The 21,806-nt window shown below is 41.9% G+C and overlaps 1 protein-coding gene across 8 annotated transcripts; it reads right to left on the bottom strand.

Annotated features, from left to right (window-relative positions):
• Positions 1-950: 950 nt before the first annotated feature.
• Positions 951-20,064, bottom strand: ints1 (integrator complex subunit 1). 8 transcript variants are annotated; one of them, XM_022739475.1, is made up of 49 exons: positions 19,970-20,064; positions 19,530-19,628; positions 19,123-19,413; positions 18,806-19,002; positions 18,473-18,610; positions 18,213-18,372; positions 18,007-18,112; positions 17,599-17,818; positions 17,243-17,388; positions 17,004-17,145; positions 16,691-16,867; positions 16,500-16,608; positions 16,290-16,410; positions 16,112-16,189; positions 15,870-16,027; positions 15,413-15,509; positions 15,237-15,328; positions 15,098-15,158; positions 14,820-15,017; positions 14,089-14,218; positions 13,721-13,900; positions 13,410-13,559; positions 13,151-13,330; positions 12,922-13,035; positions 12,657-12,824; positions 12,251-12,362; positions 12,002-12,160; positions 11,761-11,907; positions 11,558-11,656; positions 11,181-11,305; positions 10,749-11,003; positions 10,488-10,647; positions 10,268-10,399; positions 9,677-9,845; positions 9,052-9,178; positions 8,856-8,971; positions 8,660-8,747; positions 8,261-8,511; positions 6,639-6,768; positions 6,042-6,175; positions 5,726-5,918; positions 5,518-5,642; positions 5,316-5,425; positions 5,029-5,142; positions 4,860-4,930; positions 4,678-4,769; positions 4,358-4,467; positions 4,016-4,138; positions 951-1,148 (listed from the first exon to the last, which is right to left on the bottom strand). In XM_022739475.1, exons 2-48 carry the CDS (start codon positions 19,582-19,584, stop codon positions 4,023-4,025), a joined length of 6,603 nt encoding a protein of 2,200 aa, XP_022595196.1. In that variant the 5' UTR covers positions 19,585-19,628; positions 19,970-20,064; the 3' UTR covers positions 951-1,148; positions 4,016-4,022. The 8 variants fall into 8 exon arrangements, with proteins under 8 accessions (XP_022595196.1, XP_022595195.1, XP_022595197.1 ...); XM_022739474.1 differs by lacking the exon at positions 951-1,148 and having other exon boundaries at positions 3,276-4,138; XM_022739476.1 differs by lacking the exon at positions 951-1,148 and having other exon boundaries at positions 3,276-4,138; positions 9,052-9,175.
• Positions 20,065-21,806: the final 1,742 nt, after the last annotated feature.

The raw sequence follows: 21,806 nt of genomic DNA, 5'->3' as shown, positions 1-21,806 counted from the left end.
CACTGTCATGGGAATATATCTATCTGGTGTAATTTGCAAGCTGGAGCAGCAATGAGCACAGATAAGATCAATATTTAATGAAAGTGTAAGTGAAGCTTAAGGGTTGTCACTTATGCCTCTGCTGTTAATGACATGTCACATTATCATTCTTATCAGATTGGGTCAATCTTTACTGCAATTACTGGCCTCATTTCTTTTTAATTCATTACAAATGTTGAATCATTTCAGTCTCTGTGCAAACACACCAGGAATATATTCCCCGGCTGCTTGCATATGTATTTTAGTGTCAACCTGCACAAACTTCAAACTAAAATCTATTAATGGGAGTGTGGATTGGTATAATTCAATCAACACACCTAAAATGTGTTTGTAACTTGGAAGAAATGTGTATTTCATGGCTGAGGAAACCCCTATGCTTGGTGCCCCACTCTCCCTGGTAATAGTATCCCACTGTGAGCAGGCTGATTGTTTTAGTCCTGGATCACTGGCCATGGGATAAACCTGAGAGCCCAGCCTGCTTTTCATGTCAAAACCTTCAAGGGAAAGCGGCCACAATCCAAGAGCAATCACACTTGAGACATCAAAGTGCCAGGGAGAAGAGAGGCGAGAGACGGTCCACATTTTTTCCACGCAAGCCAAGTGCAACTCAAGCGTGGAGGAAGAGGAGATGATCTAAGGCGAGGGTGCCATTGAGAGGAAGACGGAGAGCAGACAGATGTGCATGGGCAGGTAGCGGCACATCAGGGCCCCTCCTGTAGCCGAGAGAGACACAGAGAAGCCTCCGCTGGTCGCATTCCTGTTTGCTGCTCACTCCCTGTCCACTTTCACATGGGCAGGAGGACCCACTGACAACCATGTACTACCTGCACTTTGAAACATTTCACATAATATTTCTAACACCCTTAATCCTGGAACAGGTATTCAGATCCTTTAGTCAAGTTACTGTGCCAATGAATTTATGAAAAGCAAACACTTCATTACAAGTCCTGCATTAAAAACTGAACATAAAAGTATGAAAAGTAAAAGCACAAAGATGTTCCCCTCTGGACGTTCCAGTTGCCTGATGTTTAAGGCGCATGCCACGCAACAGCCGCATCCACGGTTTGACTCCTGACATGTCATTGCCCCTGTCTCTAACTCCTCTTCCGCTGTCGAATAAAAGCAAAAATGCTCAATCATTATCTTGAAAAATGTCCCCTGCGTCAGACACATTATTATATATGACACTATAAGACTGTTAATACTGATGCATTAGTAGAATTTTACTGTTGTAACTGGTTGAGGAATCTACACTTCCTCGGTTTAGTCCGAGGCATCAGGCCCACTCCAAAGGGTCACAACATAAACTTGAGAGATGATTAATGGGGGGGCGGGGAAGCTTATACACAAATTTCTATTAAAATGTTGTGAAATATTACATAAGCTGAATCCATCTGAGAAGTTTAGAGAGGAAATCTTCGGTGGAACTGCTCACAACTCATTTTTTGTGGTGGGTAGAGGAGTAAAAAGTATATTTCCCTTTGAAATACACTGTAGTAGAAGTATAAAGTTGTATAAAAAAAGAAGTACTATAGTAAAGTACAAATACCTCAAAACTGTACTTGTGTAAATAAACTCAGTTACTCTACACCACTGCCCATGTTTACCTTTAATAAATATGTTCTATAAAGATATATTTTTTATGAAGTAAAATGTTCAGCATGGACACATGAGCAGTTAGCTCGTAGCAGTTGTATTTGAGGGCACCCAGCCTGGTACAATGAACAAAGTCAGAGGTTGTTAACTTGTCATTGGTCTATCACACTATTCAGCAGCAGCGCAGCCCCCACCTGCCCCATCCTCGTTGGCTCGCTGTCACTCATCTCTGTTCCGCCTCACTGCTGCCCAGCCAATAGGATGCTGGCGCCTGACCAAGAGCCCAGGCTGCTAAGACTTGTGCACTAAGTTGATTGATAACCATAAACAGAGCTTTCGGCGAGTTATAGGACACCATACAGGTGCAATTAACACATCAGACAGAAACAGCATTGAGAGATCAGCAGGTATGGTGCATGATGGGTAGGGCGCGATTGGGTTTACATATGAAGAAGTTAATTATAGGAATGAGAGCGGGGAATACATATTCATTAAAGAGGATTTTGAGTCATCATGATGGTTCAGAAGACAAACAAAAGTGTATTTTTTAAAAATTCCATACATGACTATTGTTACAACAGCCAGTTTATATTTTCTGTTGCCCAAATACAAAAAGGAAAGATGGTTTTCATTCTTCAGAGCACTTTGACTCTCTACTGCGTTAGATTTACAAACGCAGCCTGAGACAACCTGCTTTCAGCTGTCCACAACCAGCCCGTGTATCTCAATGAATACCTGTTATTTCTGAATGACAGATTCCACTGACCCACCAGTGTGGGCATGTCTCACCCTCACTGAGGATCCTTAACCATGCTGTGGCTTCATCTCCATGTCCTCCTATGTAACAAAACACCAGCAGCGGTCTGAGCTGCAAAAAGGCCTGCCCACATCACATCTTCAAAGCAGCTTTTGCTCTATGTGATTGAACAATTACCGCCATGCTTAATTTACCATCAATAGGGGCATCCACTTTCCTAGTTTACCAGCATGCATACACATTGTTTAACTTATCCCTTTGACTCCATCAAGAGGTTTTCAGATGAAGTCAGTAGCGCTGGGCAAAACAACTCACACTTTCATGGCAAAATGGTTTCCATCACAGCATGTGCATCGCGCCTTTAATTTGTCTGTTACACCTCAGTGAAGAGCAAGCGTACCAATGACAGCTGTTTCCAGTTTTATCAGGATCCAAGAATTATTGGAATGAAATGAAAGACCACAAACCTTCCACCATTTATTTTTTTCCCCTCTTCAATCTTTTTTGAGGTGCTAAAATGTTTTTTTTTTGAAAGGTAATAATTGGTTTTTGTGAAATTTGTATTTTTACTATTTCAGCATTAAACTGCCTTCCAATTAAACAGCGGTAAACTGTCTCCATTTAATCTCTGAACTACAGCAGTTAACTGCTGAAATATGTTACACATTTCACTTTCTGCCTGTTAAAGCTGAATAAAACATTAAAAAAAGAAGGTAATTTCCTAAAAATTATTTTATTCAGTTCACACATCTTAGTGACGGCTCACAGATGGTGTTTCAGTAACAGCAAAGCATCATGACTTTAAAGCATTAAATTCAGCAGTTAAAGGAATGCACAACACTGTTTTGACTTCTTATTTTTTTGGCAACATTGTTTGGTGTGCTTTTTTTTTTTTTTAAACAAATAATGTTGATATTTTTTATTTAAACTTTTAAAAATATGAAGCCAAAAACCATATAACCACTTTCCAAATACACAATGACATTTGTGGTGCCAAATAATGTAACAGCTGATAATTTAATAACTGCAGAAATGCAAAAATCTCCCTCTAAATGCAACCAAAATGCTTTTCTAATTATTTCAATCTAATTGAAAAGTTTTTTTTTTTTTTTTTTTTAAATATTTGTAATACAAGACTATTTATTATGTCACTATTCATTATGTTTTCAATATTTCTCCAATTTTGTATATTATGTGTTGTCTTTCACACATTATATATTAACATCGCCTAATAATGTTCCAGTTTTTGTCTTTTTTCATTATTGGTTATTGTTACATTATCAGTCAAAAAATAATTTACATCCTTTACAAAGTAATAGACGCACTAATTGTGACTTTATTACAATTACCAATTTCACAGTTTTAATTATTACATTTTCAACTCATTTAGAGGGAGTTTTAATACATTCTTTGAAGTCGCTGAATTATTACACTGGTAGCTACCAGCTCACTGGAGGATCCTTTAATCTGAACCATTGAAGAGCCAAAGAGTTCGTTAATCTGCCATCATCAAATTAGAGCAACGTTTGAACTAAAGGCTATTAAAAAAAACAAAAAAATTATCTAGCTGTGGAATGCAGAGAGTGAATGACACCATTTCCAATCAGATGTGGAGTTGTTTACTTTGTTGTTATGTTGTTGCTTCCATGTGAAGGACTTTCATAGACTCTGAGATCATTGAACTGGTGTCAATTTGTCCATAGATACCCACTAAAAACGCCTTGTGGAGCAAGATGTCTGCGTGTTCTAGAGAGAGGAAAAAAAAACAAAAAAACAAACAAAAAAAAACACTTTACATCATGTAGCTGTGGATGTGTGACTTCAGTTGCATGCTTCATTAAATCACATATTTTTGCTGAAAAATACTGCATGGTCATATGACATATAATCCACGACAGGCACGGGAGTGACTGCTTCTTACCAGATCACTGTCAACAAGGATGTAGCTAAAGAGCTTCTTCTTACCCTGACAGAGAAGCACGTATTCTGGAAGATTCCTGAGAGCAGTCTGTACCACGTCGAAGTTGCCGCTGCCCATACAGTACATGAAAGTCGGCAGGAAGTCTGTTGCCAGGCTGCAGCACAGAAAACATACACCATCACTTAGTGAAAAGTAACTGGTAATGAACAAAAGTATGTAGACAGGTGGACTGAATAATGATTGTTAAACATATAGGTATCACATTGTTTAAACCTCTGGTTTTCCTTCTTTATTTATCTCCACACATTTCCTCAGTTCCAGCATGTTTCTGTTGGTTTTTTGTCCTCAAGTGCTGTAAACTTACCAGGGATTATTCTGCATGCAGCGCAGGGCCAGACTGAAGGCCATGTTCCGACACAGCTCCTCAGAGGAAACCATAAGTCTCTGCAGATCGTTCTACAAACAGCAACACAGGGTGGTGGTGATGGATGTGTTACACACTGACAGGGACTACACTTGACCCCTTTTTTTTTGTTTATGACTCACAATGAAGTATTGGATGATCTCTGGGCTTCTCCTCGATTTATCATCCACCTCTGTCAACACTTCTAACACGTCTATAGCAGATAGAGAAAAAAAAAAAAAAAACCTGTGCATTACTCACTATGATACAGGATTTATATGCGTCACATTTCTGCAGCGGTATGTTAGTTACCCTCGACGGCTTCGCCTCTTGACATCTTTTTCAGGTACATTGTCATGTCAGCCGCACTCAGTGAAACTGAGGCGGATATGTTGACCAGGGGCAGGGAACCAGTGGACAAGTCGTCTAGTAAAGAGAAAAAATATCATTTAGCGAAACATATGCCTCTGTTAATGTTGAAGTCTGTAAGAAGGGAGACTTTAGATTTAGATATGCATGTTGGTGCAAGGTGATTACCTTATATTATAAATATTCTCATGTTGCAGGTGTACGAGGGCTGATATGAAAACTGTGCTTACCATCCCTTTCTTCTGTGGTGACCTCTGCAGAAGAGCTTTTCACTGGCAAAGTGAGTCCAGCCAGCAGGGACTTCAGCTGGACCAGGTCTGGGTTTTCTGCACTCAGACACCTAAAAAGAGAACCAACACTAAATCTCTAACAAAACTAATCTTACTTCAAATACCGTAGTAAAAAAAAATATCGTCGCCATGATATACTGACTGTAAGATGTCAGAGTGCTTCTGTAGATAGGGAATGGCTGTCGCCGCATCGTGCGTTATGTACTTCTGTGTGAACTGCAGAAATTTGTTGATGAAGAGCAACGGAGAACGAGTCCTCTGAAAGTTCTGCAAGAAGAAAAGATGCACTGTTAAACTGATCTCCACACTGAATCCTCAAGTGAACATTTGAAAGTGTGTGAGCCGCTCACCTGAAGGACCTTCATGAAGGACAGAAGGCAGTCTTGAAGCGCCCTCTGGTGGTCGCTGTGGAAAACAAGCGGCTGCAGCAGCTCCAGGATGGCGAGCGCATTGCTGAAGAAGGTCATGTGGTTTTGCTGCCGAAACTCGTGCATGTTTAGGTGAATGCGGCCGTGGAGAAGACCTGCAATCATGGGCAGGTGTCTGGGGAGCAAAGCGAAAACAGTCGGCAGGTTGCACCTTCTTCTATGGTGGCAGGTAATCCACAAGTTTGTAGACTGGATCACAACAAAACTAATTTAAAAAAAAAAAAAAAAATTATTTCACCTGAGCAAAAGGACGGGGTGCGACACAGCCAGCTTCCTACAGGCAAGGTTAGCATCAGACACACGGTTCTCTGCAGATTTAGAGTCTCCTATATCAGCGAGCAGAGTGACCAGGCGATGGACCAGGACATCCAGCTGAGAAATGAAAATAAACACTGTATTCTGAGTGGTGTCATGGTGAATTTACGGTTTTATGTATGTTATTTCAAAAACGGCCAAAAAAGTTCTTTGTGATACGAAGGAAGAGATTATAAAATCTGATTTTCACTATGAGAGATTGCTTAACACACCGATGAAATTCAGTAAGAGCTGTAGGTGATGACATTTGTCCGACTCTGTGGAATACTTCAATGTATATACTGCTCGGCATTACTTATGCAGCACTTAGAAAATCTGTCTTCACTCAAATGTATCCCGGAGGTTGCGACTAAACCAGAACAGATACTCCATATGGAGAGCCTCTGGCTTAAGCGACATCTTGGTTATATTCATAAGAAGGATAAACAAACAGAAATCATTACACCATGGCAGCATGGAATTAAAATTCAAATGTCACAACAAAAATCGCTTAGAATTGTGATCTGCCAGAAATCTTCACCTTGCAGCTGCTGCCGTCTGCAGCCCCTCCGCTGCTGAAGGTGCCGTCGGGCAGGGTGACGTGCTGGATGACCTCAGGAAAATGCAGATAGATCTGCAGCAGCAAGTTCTGGCACCGCTTACTCATCGCGCTGAAAGACAAAATAAACAAAAAAGGTAAGTATACAGTGTGCTGGAGGCTTAGGGAAGAGCCACTAACTAAATAATATGCCATTCACTTTAGGGAAAATACATGTTATTATTGGCTTAGGACAGTTCAGCTGTCCATCATAAAGCCAGAAGCTTAGTAACAAAATAATCAAGACTGTAATCCCTGATGTTATTGCGTTGTGTAGCTTGAAGCTATTTAATTGACAGTGACTGGTTGACCAGTTTTGTGCAGCCATAAAAAAAAGTTTGTTACAGCTTTTCAACTCAAGTGAGCTTTACTCTTCAGTGGCACTAACATTATAAAGCAGACAATGTTCCCAGTCGGGTTTTGTGAAATTCACTTTCTCCATCTCTCGCAACTGATTATCACCAGAGCTGATATGAGATCACAGATTAGAGCGCATGATGAAGCACTTCTCTATTGTTTCTGTCTACGAGCGACAATAATTAATGTACATTAATACAAACTAGGCACATGAATAGCATAATGTAATTCTGAGGTATTTGCCTTCAAGTCACTGCAGTTTCATAAAATCCTCTTACTGGCTAAGGCTCTTGTCAGGCTCAAATGATGCGCTCTCTACTAACTGAAAAGTTTATTACAGCTATGCATTAAGCAAATCACAGCGACCTTGACCAAGAGTAAAGAGTCCGCTCCTCCGTGCTCAATAGTTAGTGTGTAATTGGAATAAACACCAGCTTATCTGACAGCGAGCTTTCGCAAGAAGAATGCTTAACATACAATCAAGTGTATTCAACACAAGGCCAAAACCCTCTACTTTCAACATGTTTTTATCCTGCCATATTTTCACAAGCAACCATTTTACCAGACAGCTTAGCTGTACTTAAAATACTGTAATTCGGAAGCTAATTTTGCTTGACCTTGGCCAAAGTTTCCTCATTAAAGTGGTTTAATAACCAGAGACATATTCATGAAAGGAGGGTTTGCCTCCACAAAGAGTTGCACCCTGATCTCTGACAGCTAAGTCAGAGCAGGAATTCACAACACAGGCAAGTTTAGAGCTTCAGCCTTAATCCTCTTGGCTTCATTATAATACACTGAGCTTTTAAAGAGATCACAGTACAGACGACTTCTGCTGGTTTTAATTTCACACCAATAGACCTAATTATCGAGTTTCCCCTGGTCCACAGCATTGTGGCTGACAGAGGAAGTCTGAAAAGTTCATCTGCACTGAGAGGGAAAATCTAGTGCGATTTACCCCAAGTTTATCTGCGCACCATAACAGGGAAAAAAAAATGACTTTCACTGTTTGGGCTAATTAGAAAGAACAATACAATGTGTCGAAAGGGATGGGCTGAGCACTTTGGTGAACCTTCCACAATAAAAATATAATGAACATATGTGTCTTCAGATATGGAGGGATGAGAAAGAGGAAACGAGTAAAGATTTGAAAAATGAAGGTGAGTGTTGAAACAATAAACATACTAGATGACTACTAATATACAACTTACCTGTCCTCCCATTTCTTTGTGCAGTTGATAAGGTACTCTGAGACTTTCTTGATGTTTTCCAGATCTCCGCTGCAGTAGGAGTGAAGGAGGGGCAGCCTGGACTGGATGAGGGGGCAGGAGGCCTGGTCCACGCTGCTTTTGCCATCATGTTGTGAATCGTGACCGTTGAGCTCCGACTCTGATAGGATCAGGTCCACCAGGCTGCTGAGCTCCTCCGAACTGAGTCGCAGCACAAACTTCTCAGTTTTCTTCTGCATAAACAAAAAGGAAAATGCATGAGTCATCACCAGAATGATCTGCTTCCTGCTTCTGTCTCATCAAAAATGCAGGAAAACATCCCATTGTGTGTGTGTGTGTGTGTGTGTGTGTGTGTGTGTGTGTGTGCGCTTTAGATCTTACTTGAGGGATCTTCTGGTCACGTCCTTGCCAGATGCGCGGGATGTGGCTGCACGCCCACAGGAAATCCAGGGCGGATGATGGGTCCAGTCTGAAAAAGGTTATGCAGATATTAAACACAAGTTCTCACTGTTCTCACATTGATCTCAATAAATTCTCATTATCACACAAAACAGTAGTTAAGAAAAAACAGATGTACTTGTAGTCTCTGCGCTTGCCGAGAAGAGCACTGATACACTGCAGGAGGGTGGACCAGTTTGACTGATGTGTAAGCAAGGCCAAAAGATAGGGTCTGTAGGCCGCGGTCCCACGTGCCTAAAACAGAGACACAGTAAGAAAGAATGCATCGCTGACGCCAAGGGAGCACATACTTCACACTACACTGCTTATCTTACCTTGTTGAGCGCAAACAGCAGTTTCTGTTGAAGGTCTGGACACACTGACGTGACCTCAGGGTCAAGATGCTCCAGCCAATCGACGAGCAGGCCAGAGCTCAGTCCTGACTTTGTCACCTCAGAGCTGCTGGCATAGGTCAAACTGAGAGATTAGTTCTACGGAGATGTGACTGAACCATCTATTCAACTCATACAGCCTTAATCGAGACCTGAGAGAAAAGTAATGCTCAATACATCCAAAAAAAAAAAAAAAAGGGAGCTAACAATACACAGACAGTATTCAACACAAGTAGAGTAAATGCAATCGTTCCATCTACATGCAGTTCTTCAACCAGACACTGCATGTTACAATGAGCAACCTTTGGATGTTGCTGTGAAGTGAACAAGATTCTGTAAAGTATTCTGGGATTTTCACACCATGTGAATCTGTACGGCCAATGTAAAGCTGCAAAACCAATTAAACCTTCCCGAACCAAATCCAATTGGAGTTTACAAGTGCAGGGCGACAGACAGCAGGCGCAGTTTTTGCTATTTTTGTCACAGGCAGCTTTGTTTGTCATTTAGTCCTGTCAAATATGAATGTTTCTTGCATGACTTGAGAGGGAAATAGAATTGCGGCGCTCACTTGTTAGAATCCACTTCCTTTTTCACAGCTCGCTCCTCGCTTTCCTGAAGCAGCAGGGAAATCACCATGGCAACAGGGCCAGCTGTCCCGTTCTGCGTACCCACAGTCATCAGCAGAGACAGTAGCTCCTCTAAATACGGCGACCTCACCTCCATCAGCCCCTGTAACACTGAGAAATGATAATGAAACTCCATGCTTAGTAACAGATCTTGAACTGCCTTTAACAAATGTTAAATGAGACGGCCGCTGTCGTGCTTCAGTGGCAACAAACTACAGGAGCAACAATACACTAAATTATAAAAGTCGTTCAATACAAGACTTTTGATTTTACATGAACGGATTAACCACAGTTTGTGTTTCCAAATCCTGTTGCTGTTTTTGTTTTCTTTTTATTGTAAAGCAAACTCCTTGTGTTAAACCTTAAATGGTTACAACTATGTAAAATGTTTGGTATTTTTATCAATTAAAGATTTTAATAAATAAACTTTATGCAAACTATTCTTGTTCTATTGACTAAGCTTGAAACACTAGATGTGTCACTTCAAACTAATTGAGCGCACATTCACGTCCACACAATGACTCCATTAATACCTTTGCCAATGAGCTCTGCTTCTGCATTACATCTGTCTCCAGCTTTCAGCATTGCAATGATGGCTCTCAGTGGCACTTCAGTATCTCTGTGATAGGCCAAAGCCTCAGCCAGGTGAAGGAAACCCGTCCTCACTGCAGGGCAAAGACACGCATCACTCACTGTTTATATAAAAATGGACTGACCGGCATCTGAAAAGATAAAAGCAGCTGAGGTGCTCACCATCATTGTGCCTGTGTTTGTGAGAGTTCTGACCGGCGAAGGATCTGAGCAGAGTCTTCAGAGGTCCTGCCTCCACGGTTGGGTTGTCTAACCAGATTAACATCTCAACAATGACCTTGAGGAACAGTGAGGAGAAAGCAACGTCCTGGGACACGAGGCGCTGGAAAGAAAAAAAAAAAAAAAAACATTAAGCAACTGTTATATTTCTGTGTTTGTTGAATCAACATACGGAATTAGGCACTGATTGTCAGCGAGGCTTACCTGGTAGAGGTGAAGCTGGCGCATGAGAGGACAGGACAGGGCGTGGCTGCGGTGCATTGACATGACGATAGGCCCTGCGTGGGCAGAAGTGAGCAGGGCAGCAATGGCCTGCAGGAGGCGAAATGCCAACCCACCCTGCTGAACTTGGCCCTGTTTAGCTCGCATCAGTTCTTTAGCCAGGGCTTGCTGCAGAGCCAGGGAGAGCTGGCTGGGAGGTGGGCCATGCCAGCGAGGGTCCACCTTTAAGGGGAATATCTGTCGATGTAAAGGAAACAGAAACGGGTCAGTTTGAAAGAGTCAAAGCAACAGTTTGGAATAAATTTAATTTTTGCTTGGAGGTTGTGTTTAACCCCATGTTATCCAATAAGTTGGATAAGGAAAGAAAATCATACCACAAAGATATGACATACGAGCTAACTACTTAATTCCTACCTGAAGCAACATGCCAGTGAGATCATCGTCAGGTCCGACTGCAGGAAGCTGACTGGCTGCTCTCATCTTCACAGAGCTGTGGGGTGTTTCCACGGTAACTTTGGCCTTACTTGATTCAGCAGAATCTGCCAGAAGGGATGTAATCAGGACATTAAGTAGCAATTTATATCATTTACAGTCATTCCTTGTAGACTTCTGTCAGCCACTTACATTAAAGTCCTATGACAAGTAATGTACAAAGATAAATCTTATTAGTGTTAAACATTTTGTTGATTGATGTGAGTAAACATTTACTATTTAGCCGTTTATTTAAATGTGAAATGTTGTATAAGTCGCCATCGCACAGAAACAACCATCTGGAAGATGAAGTCACTGACCTCTGTGTGGAGGAAGAGAGGAGCTCAATAATGAATGGAAAGTGTGCCCCCCAGTGGCACCTCGCTCATGCTGCACCTCAACCAGGTGGGCCATGTAGTCTATTGCAGAGGAAATACACAGTAGGATAAATCAAAAAAGATTTACTTCAAATCTTAAAATCTTTTTCAAGAGCAGAAAATCTGCAGAAGACTCTTGCTCTTACGCTTGTCCATGATGTTCTGCTCAAGTGTCTGAGGATCATGGGAAACGGCCTGATCCAGGTACTGCAGCAGTTTGCTCATGCTGGATACAGGAATGCCAAAGGACTGAACAAACAACAGCAGCTGCTGAGGCTCCAGGTCTTGCAAAGCTGAGGGAAGCACGTGCATCAGTCCATTAATAAGTAAAAGAAAATAATGACTTGGCAAGCTACACTCACTTTTGTGAACTATGAGACAACCTACCTGCATCAACCAATCGAGAAACCTCTGATCGGATCATCCTCAGTTTCAACCAATCGGGCAGCAGAAGAGCCTCCTCAGAGGTGTCAACCAGGAAGGCAGTGGGTAGAGGTTTCTTGTCAGGGAACCAAATGTCCAAAAGAGCATAGAAATCACTCTCTCCTGTACATATCGTTTTTAAAAAAAAAATACACAATCGTAAGCATGTTCTTTAACAATGCAAGCACTGAACTGTAACATGAACAGGACTACCTTTGGGTGGCCCCAGAGTCAGCAGGATAACCATGGCATGGACTACAAGGATGTGCATCGTAGCAGTCTCTCCTGTAGTCCAACGCAGAAACACCTGATCCTGAGATTCTGACTGAAAAAGAAAGCAAAATGTTTGTCAAGCACCAGTTATCATGTGAATCCACCCTCTTCTTCTTCTTCTTCTTCATAGTTCCCCAGTAAATGCCTACAGACATCAAACAGGGATTAATCTGCAGTTGTAGATGAAATTGCTGTTGCACACTCAAAACATATTTCTCCAACCTGCTTGCTGGTTCCTACTGCAACAAATTTGTCAGGTCAATAGGCCCAAAACTTTGCACTTTTCTTTAATTGCAACAAGATTCTAGAGGTTGAACACAGAGACAGTTCAGTTAACAGTGCTCACCCAGCTGTAAAGATCCTCGCCCTCTTTGGTCTTCCTCATCCTCTTGATGTAAGTGGAGAAGATGGTGAGGAAAGCAGACAGCACGGCATCGGACTCGGGCCTGGAGGAGTGTTTGGAGAACAGGCTGTTCATGATGGTGGAGCGTTCGACGATCAGCCGGGCAACGTCCTGCAGAGAACAACACCAGATTCGTGTCAGCACTGCTCTATCAACACAAAACTGGATAAAGAAAAAAGCATGTCATGCTGAAATTTAAGCAACTCGCCGTGATTACCAGAGCCAGGTCATTGTGAGAAGCTTGCTCCTCTACCGGTGCATGCTGGGATAAATAGATGAGGTAGGCACTGATGGTCTGTGGATCTGTCTCCATGTGAATGGCCTTAGAGGGAGCAGACAGACAAGACACATGCTTCAAACACCCATTCATTAATCCGCCTAAACGCTATACCTTTATTTCCTGTTATGGACAGTTCACTGTGGAGTCAGACATCCACCTGTTGCAGAGCAGTGGACGTCATGCCCCTGACGCTGTCAAACAAGGGGAGCTTTGGGAGGTCTTGTAGCAACCACTGGTACCCTGGCAAAAGCTCAGCATCTGCAGAGTCTTCTTCCATGGGTTGATCCCGCTCATCTCCATCCTTCAAGCCTCCTTCACTCAACACCAGTGACAAACCCTGCACACAAATACATAATATAAGTACAATAACTTTTTTATGCTACCAGAGATTATATAATGTTTCCTGTTTACGTTACCTTCATGGCTAGGACTCTCGATGCCACCTGAGAGGAGCTGAGACGACGGAGGAAATAATCCAGCACTTCACACGTCGTCTGTTCATCAGCCTTAGGACCTAACAAGAGATCCTGGAGTCGTCCAAGTAGCTGCCTTTGCTTTTGTTGTCTCTAAGAGGAAGAGAGAGCAATTCAGGATGGTGAGTGTGAGTATAAATTCAGCATATCGCATCTTAATTATAAACGACCAGTCATTCAGAAAAATTCAACACCAATATAAAAGCAGGACAACTTCAGTAAGTGTCGACTACGGTATAATACAGTCAACATACTTGTCTCTTCTTGGCCCTCTGCTCTTTGCTCTCTCCTTCGTCGTCATCCTCTATTGGCAGACTGTCATCTGCAGCGTCATGCAGAAGGAATTCACACAGGCACTGCACTGGAAGCACATCCAAGGACCCCTCACTGGACTGAACCAAATCAGCCAGCCACGGCATGGACTGAGAGGAAGCCTGTGAAGGATTGAAAATGCACTATGCTTACAGGACCAACGGTATAAGACAGGCTACATAATTTCAGTCTCGGTTCATCTGTCCTCTGGCCAGCGATTTTAGCTGCCAGCACATCTCTCTGTCATTTAGTGTGTGCCCCGTAATTTCTCCAGCATTTTCAGTTCAACTTTGACAGGCCTTGACGTTACCTGTCTCTGGATGATGTTGAGGAGGAAGTCTGGGTTGCGGCTGCGGCACAGGAGGTGTCCCAGACGCAGAGACTGGTTGAGGCTTTTTACTTGCTCCTGGACTTGCGGTGGAGGTCGACGAGGAGGACCCCTGAACACAAACAAAAAACATCAGTCCTTTTTCCAGTGACACAACTGTAGCAACACATTTATCTGGAGTAATACAAGACTCCAGTTCAGCAGACTGACTGACAGCTAATCTGAACTGTGCTGCATAAAATGAAGGACTCGGTCAGCTGTCATCGCCTCTAAGAAAACAAACTCGGGGATTTGATTTTTATAGACGTGGAGTAGCTGAAGTCTGAAGCTCCCAGTTCCCACTTTTTTTTTTTAGCTTAACTGGGGTTTTTAGAGATTATAAATAATCATTCAACAAGGACATAGAGCATAACTGAAACAAACAGGAAGCTGCTTACAAAGCTAAACAGTCTTTTGTCTTGCCAGACTTTGTGCAGGACTTAAACTGCAATTATTTTATGATTTGCTATGACTTTTAAGTGGAATATCTAACAGTGATGGGAATAATGAGTACAGCTTATAGCCGTGCTATATGCAAAGAAATCAAAGTGTTAAAATTTTGCTTTTTTTTCTCCAAGCCAAACAATTTCAAAGGTTCTGATTTATGAGCACAAATCTAACCTGCCAGGATGGATTTCTATTAAGTCACAGAACACATATACTTGGTATCTTACTGTGGATCCAGACTGGTAAGCTGAGACAACAGTAAACTGTTGCTCTCCGTGATGGTCTGCTTGGTGGAAGCTGCTGCCAGGTGGCTCTCAAAGGCCAGAATCTCTTGTTTCTCTCTCTGGGAGATCTGCAGCTCCCTGTTGATCATCTCGGTCTTTGTGTCCTCGTCCGCAATGGTGCAAGGAGGGTAGGTGTAGTTACTAGAGAAAGAGGCATGTGTCAGTTCGGCATCATCAATCAGCTTAAAATGAATGAACTCTCACTGATAACCTTTACCTACTTTGTCATAACCATCTCCATGAGCATTTTCAGCGTAGGATAGCCATCCCAGGCAGCCAGACCTAAAGGAAAACATGAGTTAATGACTTAAAATACATTTCATTACTAATGTTATGTATGAAACACAAATTTGATCGTACCTATCCTCTGTGGATTAAATGCAGCCACCACAAGTAACAGCAGCCACGCCTTCCAATAGAGCGTGGATATCGCCAAATTTGGCGGCTGGTACCTTAAACATTAAGAATCACTTGTTATTTTAGACTGTAAACTGTACGGCCTGTAAGTGTTTTTTTTAAAAGACGTTGTGATGTACCCTGCTGGCAGCTGAATGTTCTCCGGGTGATGGTATGTACACAGATTCAGCACGGCATCAATGAGCTGGATCCTCTCCACTCTCAGGACCTCCAGATCTGTTTAACGAGAAACAGTCAGTCAGCTCTGCGGCTTCAAACTGCCAAGAACGATGGTAGGAAGTATTCAGACAGTTACTATTAAAAAACGTATTTCCCTTTGTTCATGCTCTCCTAAAATTATTTTTGCTGACTTGAGAGGATAAGATGTGAAGAAGGAGATGCCCCTTTGAATACTTTAAACTGGCTGCTCATTAAACCGAAGCACATGTGTTTACCAAATGTCCAAACATTCCTCCGGAGAGTAATACACACAGCTTTAACTGTGATCGTAAACAGTTACAGACTAAGTGGATCTTCACACACACACACACACACACACACACACACACACACACACACACACACACACACACACACCATCGGACTGAACTCCTGCAGCCCTCTTAACCAGGTGATCCGCCAGCTCCATGGCATCAGCTGGGCCCAGGGGCAAATCACGTGACAAGCCGATCACCAGAATGCGCATCAGTGTGTCTTCCAGCAGAGGCACCTCGGAGCAGAGACGGAGGAAGAAACTGAGGAAAGACAAAAAATGATCAGCTTGGTAAAAGTAACTAGCTAGGGGGAAATTTTTAAAAAAACATGGGAGGGAGACTCACTTTCTGTCACTCTCAGGAGGCCAGTTGTCCCACTTGTAATATGTCTCAGGTTGCTCTGTGAAAAGCACTTTGTGAAGGCTACAGACATGAGAGAGATGAGAGATGATGATGAATTATGTTTAACGTAGATGAAAAAATCATTAGTTTACAAACTGTCCAGATGAAGGCAGATACCGACCAGTGAACGTAGTCTTTTGCACCAACTTTGCTGATGGTGGGAACCACGGTGTGAAGCCACCACACGGCGTCTCTCTGTATGGAAGCGATCTGATTCTGGAATGACCTCAGGACCTCCAGATCTGAAACAAACCAGACACAAGTTTGACTAATACCTAATAATGCTTCATGGTTAATAAATGTGCCACTGGAACAAATACACAGCGCTCACTCTTCTTCTCGCCTTTGTCCCACGCAATGCCGGCTTCTTTGACCTGAGCAGTGATGCCCAGCATCATGGAAACGGTCAGTAAATCTGTCACTTGGATGACAAAACGCTCCTACAGGAGAGGAGAGGATAAACAGCTCAGAGTCAAGTGTAAACAGGTGATGAATTACAGTTGAAAGTCCACATCTACTCACTTTGAACTCCATGTCCACGTAGCTGGCCTCCTTTCTCTCCTGCATTAAACCAAAGCAGAAGGACTGGAAGTTAATCTCATGCTTGGTTTGTTTGATGATCTCTCTCAGCAAAGCTCGGGAGGCACGGAGGTAATCGTCCTTATTGGTAAGCAGGTCCTGGAACACCATCGCCAAGAACTGCAGGCGTAAAGAGACAGGAAGAAGAAAAGAAAAGGGATTCAAACAGAATTCAAAACGAAAACAGATATAAATGATGACTACAATAATAACATGGTTTCTGTTTTTTCCTTTAAAAAATCTCTTCTAGTTCCACCTTTGGAGCCTGTTCTGGGCTGTGCTGGAGCACTGTATGGAGGACTTGCATGTTGTTGGGATTCCTGGCATTGGACAGCTCATTGAAGATCACCAGCTTGACCATAGTGCCCAGGTTGTCTCGGTGTGCGTTCAGCAGCTCCCTGGAGAACCATATCCAAAGCACCGGTTAGTGTGAGTCACTCTCATACTTTGCGTGTGGTAATAAGATAAGAAGTAAGACAAAATGAGACTCCACACCTGACACACAGCATGTAGTGGTTGAGGAGGACTTTCGGTTTGAGCCGGATCTTGATCAGGTTGGAGATCACCTCCATGTCATCTGCTCCGTGGGTGTTGCAGTTCATACACAAAGACATGAGGAGGTCCTGGGCCGGTCGAGTCAGCTGCACGCACGCAAAAGCAAAGAAAGCCATTCATAGCTGATACACTAACACTAATAAATATACATCGCTATAGTGATGGTGGCATGTTACATTTATGCTGATTTTTTACCAGCGATGTTTTACTTTCAATTACAATAATATTGTGAAAAATTATGTATCACCGTCACTATTGTGAAATAAAGCCTTGCAGATGTTAGTTACACTCCTTACCTTCGGGTTCTGGAGCCACATCTCCAGCCTCTGCACAGCCATGAGTCGCGCCTCTTTGTAGCCGCACGTGGCCGTGAGCAGACGCAACAGATTTCGCGACACGTTGTCCATCGGCTGCCTGCGGTTCAACTGATCCCTGAGGACGTCGAGTACATAGTCCTCCACACTCTCTGCCAGTTCCTCATACCTGCAGCACCCAAGGGGGTGGGACAAAAGACAACTTTTACCTGTTTATTTGCAGAAATCATAAATAATATAACAGTGATAAATGAATTAAATATTAATATCTTGTCATGTACAATTGGAAATTTAAAGCTGAATTGTATCTAAAACTTGACAATTTCAAGTGATGTCTGTTAGACAGTACACTGTAGCATCCCTCACATCACATGTGGGTAGTTTTCATACCTCGGCATCACTTGCCCTTCATCCTCAGGGCTGAGTTTCTCCTCTGCTATCAGTAATTCAGTCTGGCTGTCATCCTCATCAGGGGTTGAGGGGTGGGGGCTGCTACCTAAAAGACCCAAAAGCACCAAAACCAATCAACACTTGTTTTTCTACATCAGACATTCTAGCCTCAAAAGGCCCTGGTGTGTGTTCTCGATGTACTGCACCTGCACTGAGATCTCCTCCAGAGCGGCCGGTGTCGGCCTGCAGCAGCATACTCTTTGGAGGCATCTTTGTGCCAAAAGCCGTCTGGATGTTGTCGACAAAATTCTTACAGTGAGAACTGTCAACCCAGATTCTTTCTCCCAAAGAGTCCTCAATGTACACCTGCAAATACATTTTAGAAAAAAGAGTTACGAGGAAAACTTGTAAAAAAAAAAGGAATTCATAACAACTTACGGTATTTAACTGTTTAAGAGATTCTCACCTTCACAAAAATCTCTGGCCAGTTCTCATCTTCCTCGTAGGCTGCCATCAGCAGATTGCAAGCAAGAACAGAAACCAGGCTGTTCCCCTTTGCTTTAAAGTTGATAGAAGCATCCCGACGCAGGAGGCTACACAACGCCTGGTGACAAGAGCAAGTGTTAAAGTCAAATTCCAACATCTGTGAGGTTTACTTAAGAAAAACATTTATGATCAGCGCATTTATTTTGCATGAATCAATCACTGATTAATACATACACAGTTAATTATTTGACTTACTTGCATGATTACTTTCATCACCCTGTTTTATCATATATTACTACAACAGAAGTCTCACCTCAATAATTCCTTCAGTAGCAAAAACGTTGGGCTTGATTTTGGCCAGGAACATGAGACTGAGATACAGTGTGATGTCGGGTTTGGCTCGGTTCATCTTGAGTTGTTTCACTGCTCCACACAGGAGTCCCTCAATGCGATCGTCGTTTCCTTCAGACTCTGCAGCTTCAATCTCGTCCAGCAGCACTGCCGGTGACACTACAATAACAAAAGGAGTTTTAATTTTCCTTGCAAGTGAAGTAAGGGAAGGTATGTAGCCATTTCTGTGTAAACTTGTACATGTCTTCCATAAAAACAGACATAAAGCCATTGGTTTACCTTCAATAGGCACCACTGAAGGCTCCTTTATTGAGGGCGATATTGCCCTCTTGTCCACAGCTGCTACATCAGCGAGTCTTCCCAGGGCACTGACTGGAGGGGTGGTGGATAGTTTGGGACGCTTGGCGAGGCTGGACAGACCCGATGAGGAAGGCAGAGTGGAGGAAGTCTCTCTCTTACGGTCGGCTGGTAGACCTGTGGATGCTGGTTTCAGGAGGACAGCAGGGGCTTTGGGCTCTCCACCCTGGCTCTTCGATCCAAGGGCAATGAAATCTCCTGGTGGTGGGTGAGCTGGGAAAAGCAGACATCACAGTAGGTTGTGATTCTTATTATTTTTGCTTCTTTCTTCCTTTTAAAATCAACATATGCTGAAAGAAACAACACTAGGAAGACACTGGGCATCATACCTGATGGTTTGGCAGCACTGGGGCGCCTGAGAGTTGTGGGTTTTGGACGATTCATCTTGACAAAGTCACAGCAGGTGTCATTACCTAGTTTAGATAAGTCTGTGTGAGGGAAAGACACGCACAAAACACAGAACAAGCAAACGTTAAATACTTATTTACGAGCTAAGGTAGCAGCCAGCATCGACTAGCTAGTTACAGTCACTAAATAACAAAAACTTTTCACTTAACATTAGTGTTACAGATAAAGCGCAGCATAAAGGTTGTGTGCTGTCTCTGTTGACAGCCTGTAGTGCTAAATTGTGCTGTTATTTAAAGCTCTAATAAATAACGATAAGGGACATAAATGTGGCTGTTAGCCTACATGTAGCAAGCACTGGCAGCAACCGAGCGTTAGCCTAGAAACACATAAATACATTTCAGTTAACTTAAAGGTAGCTCACCTGTTTAAACGGCTTCATAAAACGGATCGTTGTCAATCTGAGCGCTCCACTTGCAACAATATGTAACGTTAATGCAACTCAAAGCTAACAGAGAGATTGAGCCATGGTAGCTTTGTCTTCTTCTTCTCTGAATTAACTTAACGTGCATACCGCCACCTAGTGGAAGATAGTGCCGGACAGCCGTGACAAAGTTTTATTTTGAAATTATTCACCGGAAGCATCTCAATGTTGTTATATCTAAAGTGATGCCAGAGACAATATTGGGCGCACACGTTAGCATCAAGGCAGACACAATAGCGCAATGGTAGTAGATTTTAAGCTAGTTTCCCTCGGGTGGGAAAATGGCAAATATTTTACTGCGTAAGGTAAAGGTTTACCATAAGAATTCATGTCCTATGCTTATCATGAAAAAGAGGTGTAATTATGTACCATGACCACCAGGGAACAGTGTATACAATGTAAGTCATGAGTCAGTTACAATGACCTCTGGTGGTCACAGTGGGTAACTACAACTGTGGTATCAAGTTGAACACTATAGCATAGAAAAACTTCCGGTCAACAATTTCAAAGTATTAATAGTACTTTCAAAAGAGAGTGACGTAATTACGCACCGTGACCAATGAAGACGCACGTTTTTTTTTCTTCTTTTACAGTGCACTACATACAGTATATTATATGTACAAACAAAACTGATCATACAAGGGAATATTTTTTTTTTAATCATCAAATTAAAATGAATGCATTATGTGCATATAGTCTACTGTTTTAAACAACGAATTATTAAAATAAATCATAAAATATAATATGTTATAATCATTTTTTGTATGTATGTAGACTTTCCCGTTAATAAACAAGTTGTAGGTAGAAAATAAAATCTCCATCCATCTTGTTAACTTCAAAAATACAGAAAAACATCTTTATCTTTTAGTTGGATAATGTCTTGAGTTTTTCTCCCTACAAAATGCTCAACATAACATTCATGATTAGTCAACATAAACATTCACACTAATGCTAACACTTTTAGTTAGAAGTAGTTAGAAGTGTAGTTAAACTGCAATACAATGTCACAGCTTTCAAAGGTAAAGTGTTTTGAAGTGTTGACTTTATGTGATATGACCTTCACTGAAGAAATCAGACATGACTACAGTGAGTTTACTTATATTTTGCCACATAGTTTCTCAGGTATTGCATTATATAGATGTATAAATGCAATATCAAGTACTGGCCGGCATATATCATCTATTTTGATTGTATCAAAAGCTTCAGAATAATGTGGTTCAGTCAGTTCCTTTTCTCCATCACTAGTGTCAGCAGATACAGTCATAATTATAGTCACCATTATTTCTTTATCTATCTCTGTTATCTTTACCACTAATAATGATTCTCACATCAGAGGAAATAGAGTCCGTATTCCAGACACGTTGTTGTTAATTCTACACAGCGTATAAAAGAATATTCAGAGTTAAGGACAAATCACTAGTTGTTTTTTCTGCTAAACAAAAGTTAAAAAAAGCACCAGAAGTACTGAAAAGAGATTAGACATGAGGATAAGTTGGGACAGAGATATAAACACCATTTTTTATAATACTGGTTCACTGGATTTACTTTCTTGCCAAGCAGTCATCTTAATATTCCCATACTAATTTTAAATTCTAACACAAGGTGGCAGCAGTCTCCATCCTACTGCTCTAAATTATTATCATTTCATGTACAGGGTGGTATATTACTTCATAGCTTACCAGAACAGAATTTGAAACTGCAAAATAAATAAACAAGAATGAAATCCCAACAAAACAGGATCCGACTCTAAAAAGAATAATCAGTAATGGTTAAAAGT

This window comes from Seriola dumerili, unplaced genomic scaffold (assembly GCF_002260705.1).
Source record: "Seriola dumerili isolate Sdu_G_001 unplaced genomic scaffold, Sdu_1.0 BDQW01000044.1, whole genome shotgun sequence".
Lineage (NCBI taxonomy): Eukaryota > Metazoa > Chordata > Actinopteri > Carangiformes > Carangidae > Seriola > Seriola dumerili.
This window is presented reverse-complemented; position numbering and strand designations above follow the sequence as displayed.

Excerpts from the sequence above, each read along its gene's own strand:
- ints1 (XM_022739475.1), bottom strand. The coding sequence starts at position 19,584 with ATGAATCGTCCAAAACCCACAACTCTCAGGCGCCCCAGTGCTGCCAAA. Across the intron at positions 16,609-16,690 it reads ACGTGGACATGGAGTTCAAA|GAGCGTTTTGTCATCCAAGT; the intron begins GTGAGTAGATGT and ends CCTCTCCTGTAG. Across the intron at positions 8,748-8,855 it reads GGCAAGCGCAGAGACTACAA|ACTGGACCCATCATCCGCCC; the intron begins GTACATCTGTTT and ends AACCTTTTTCAG.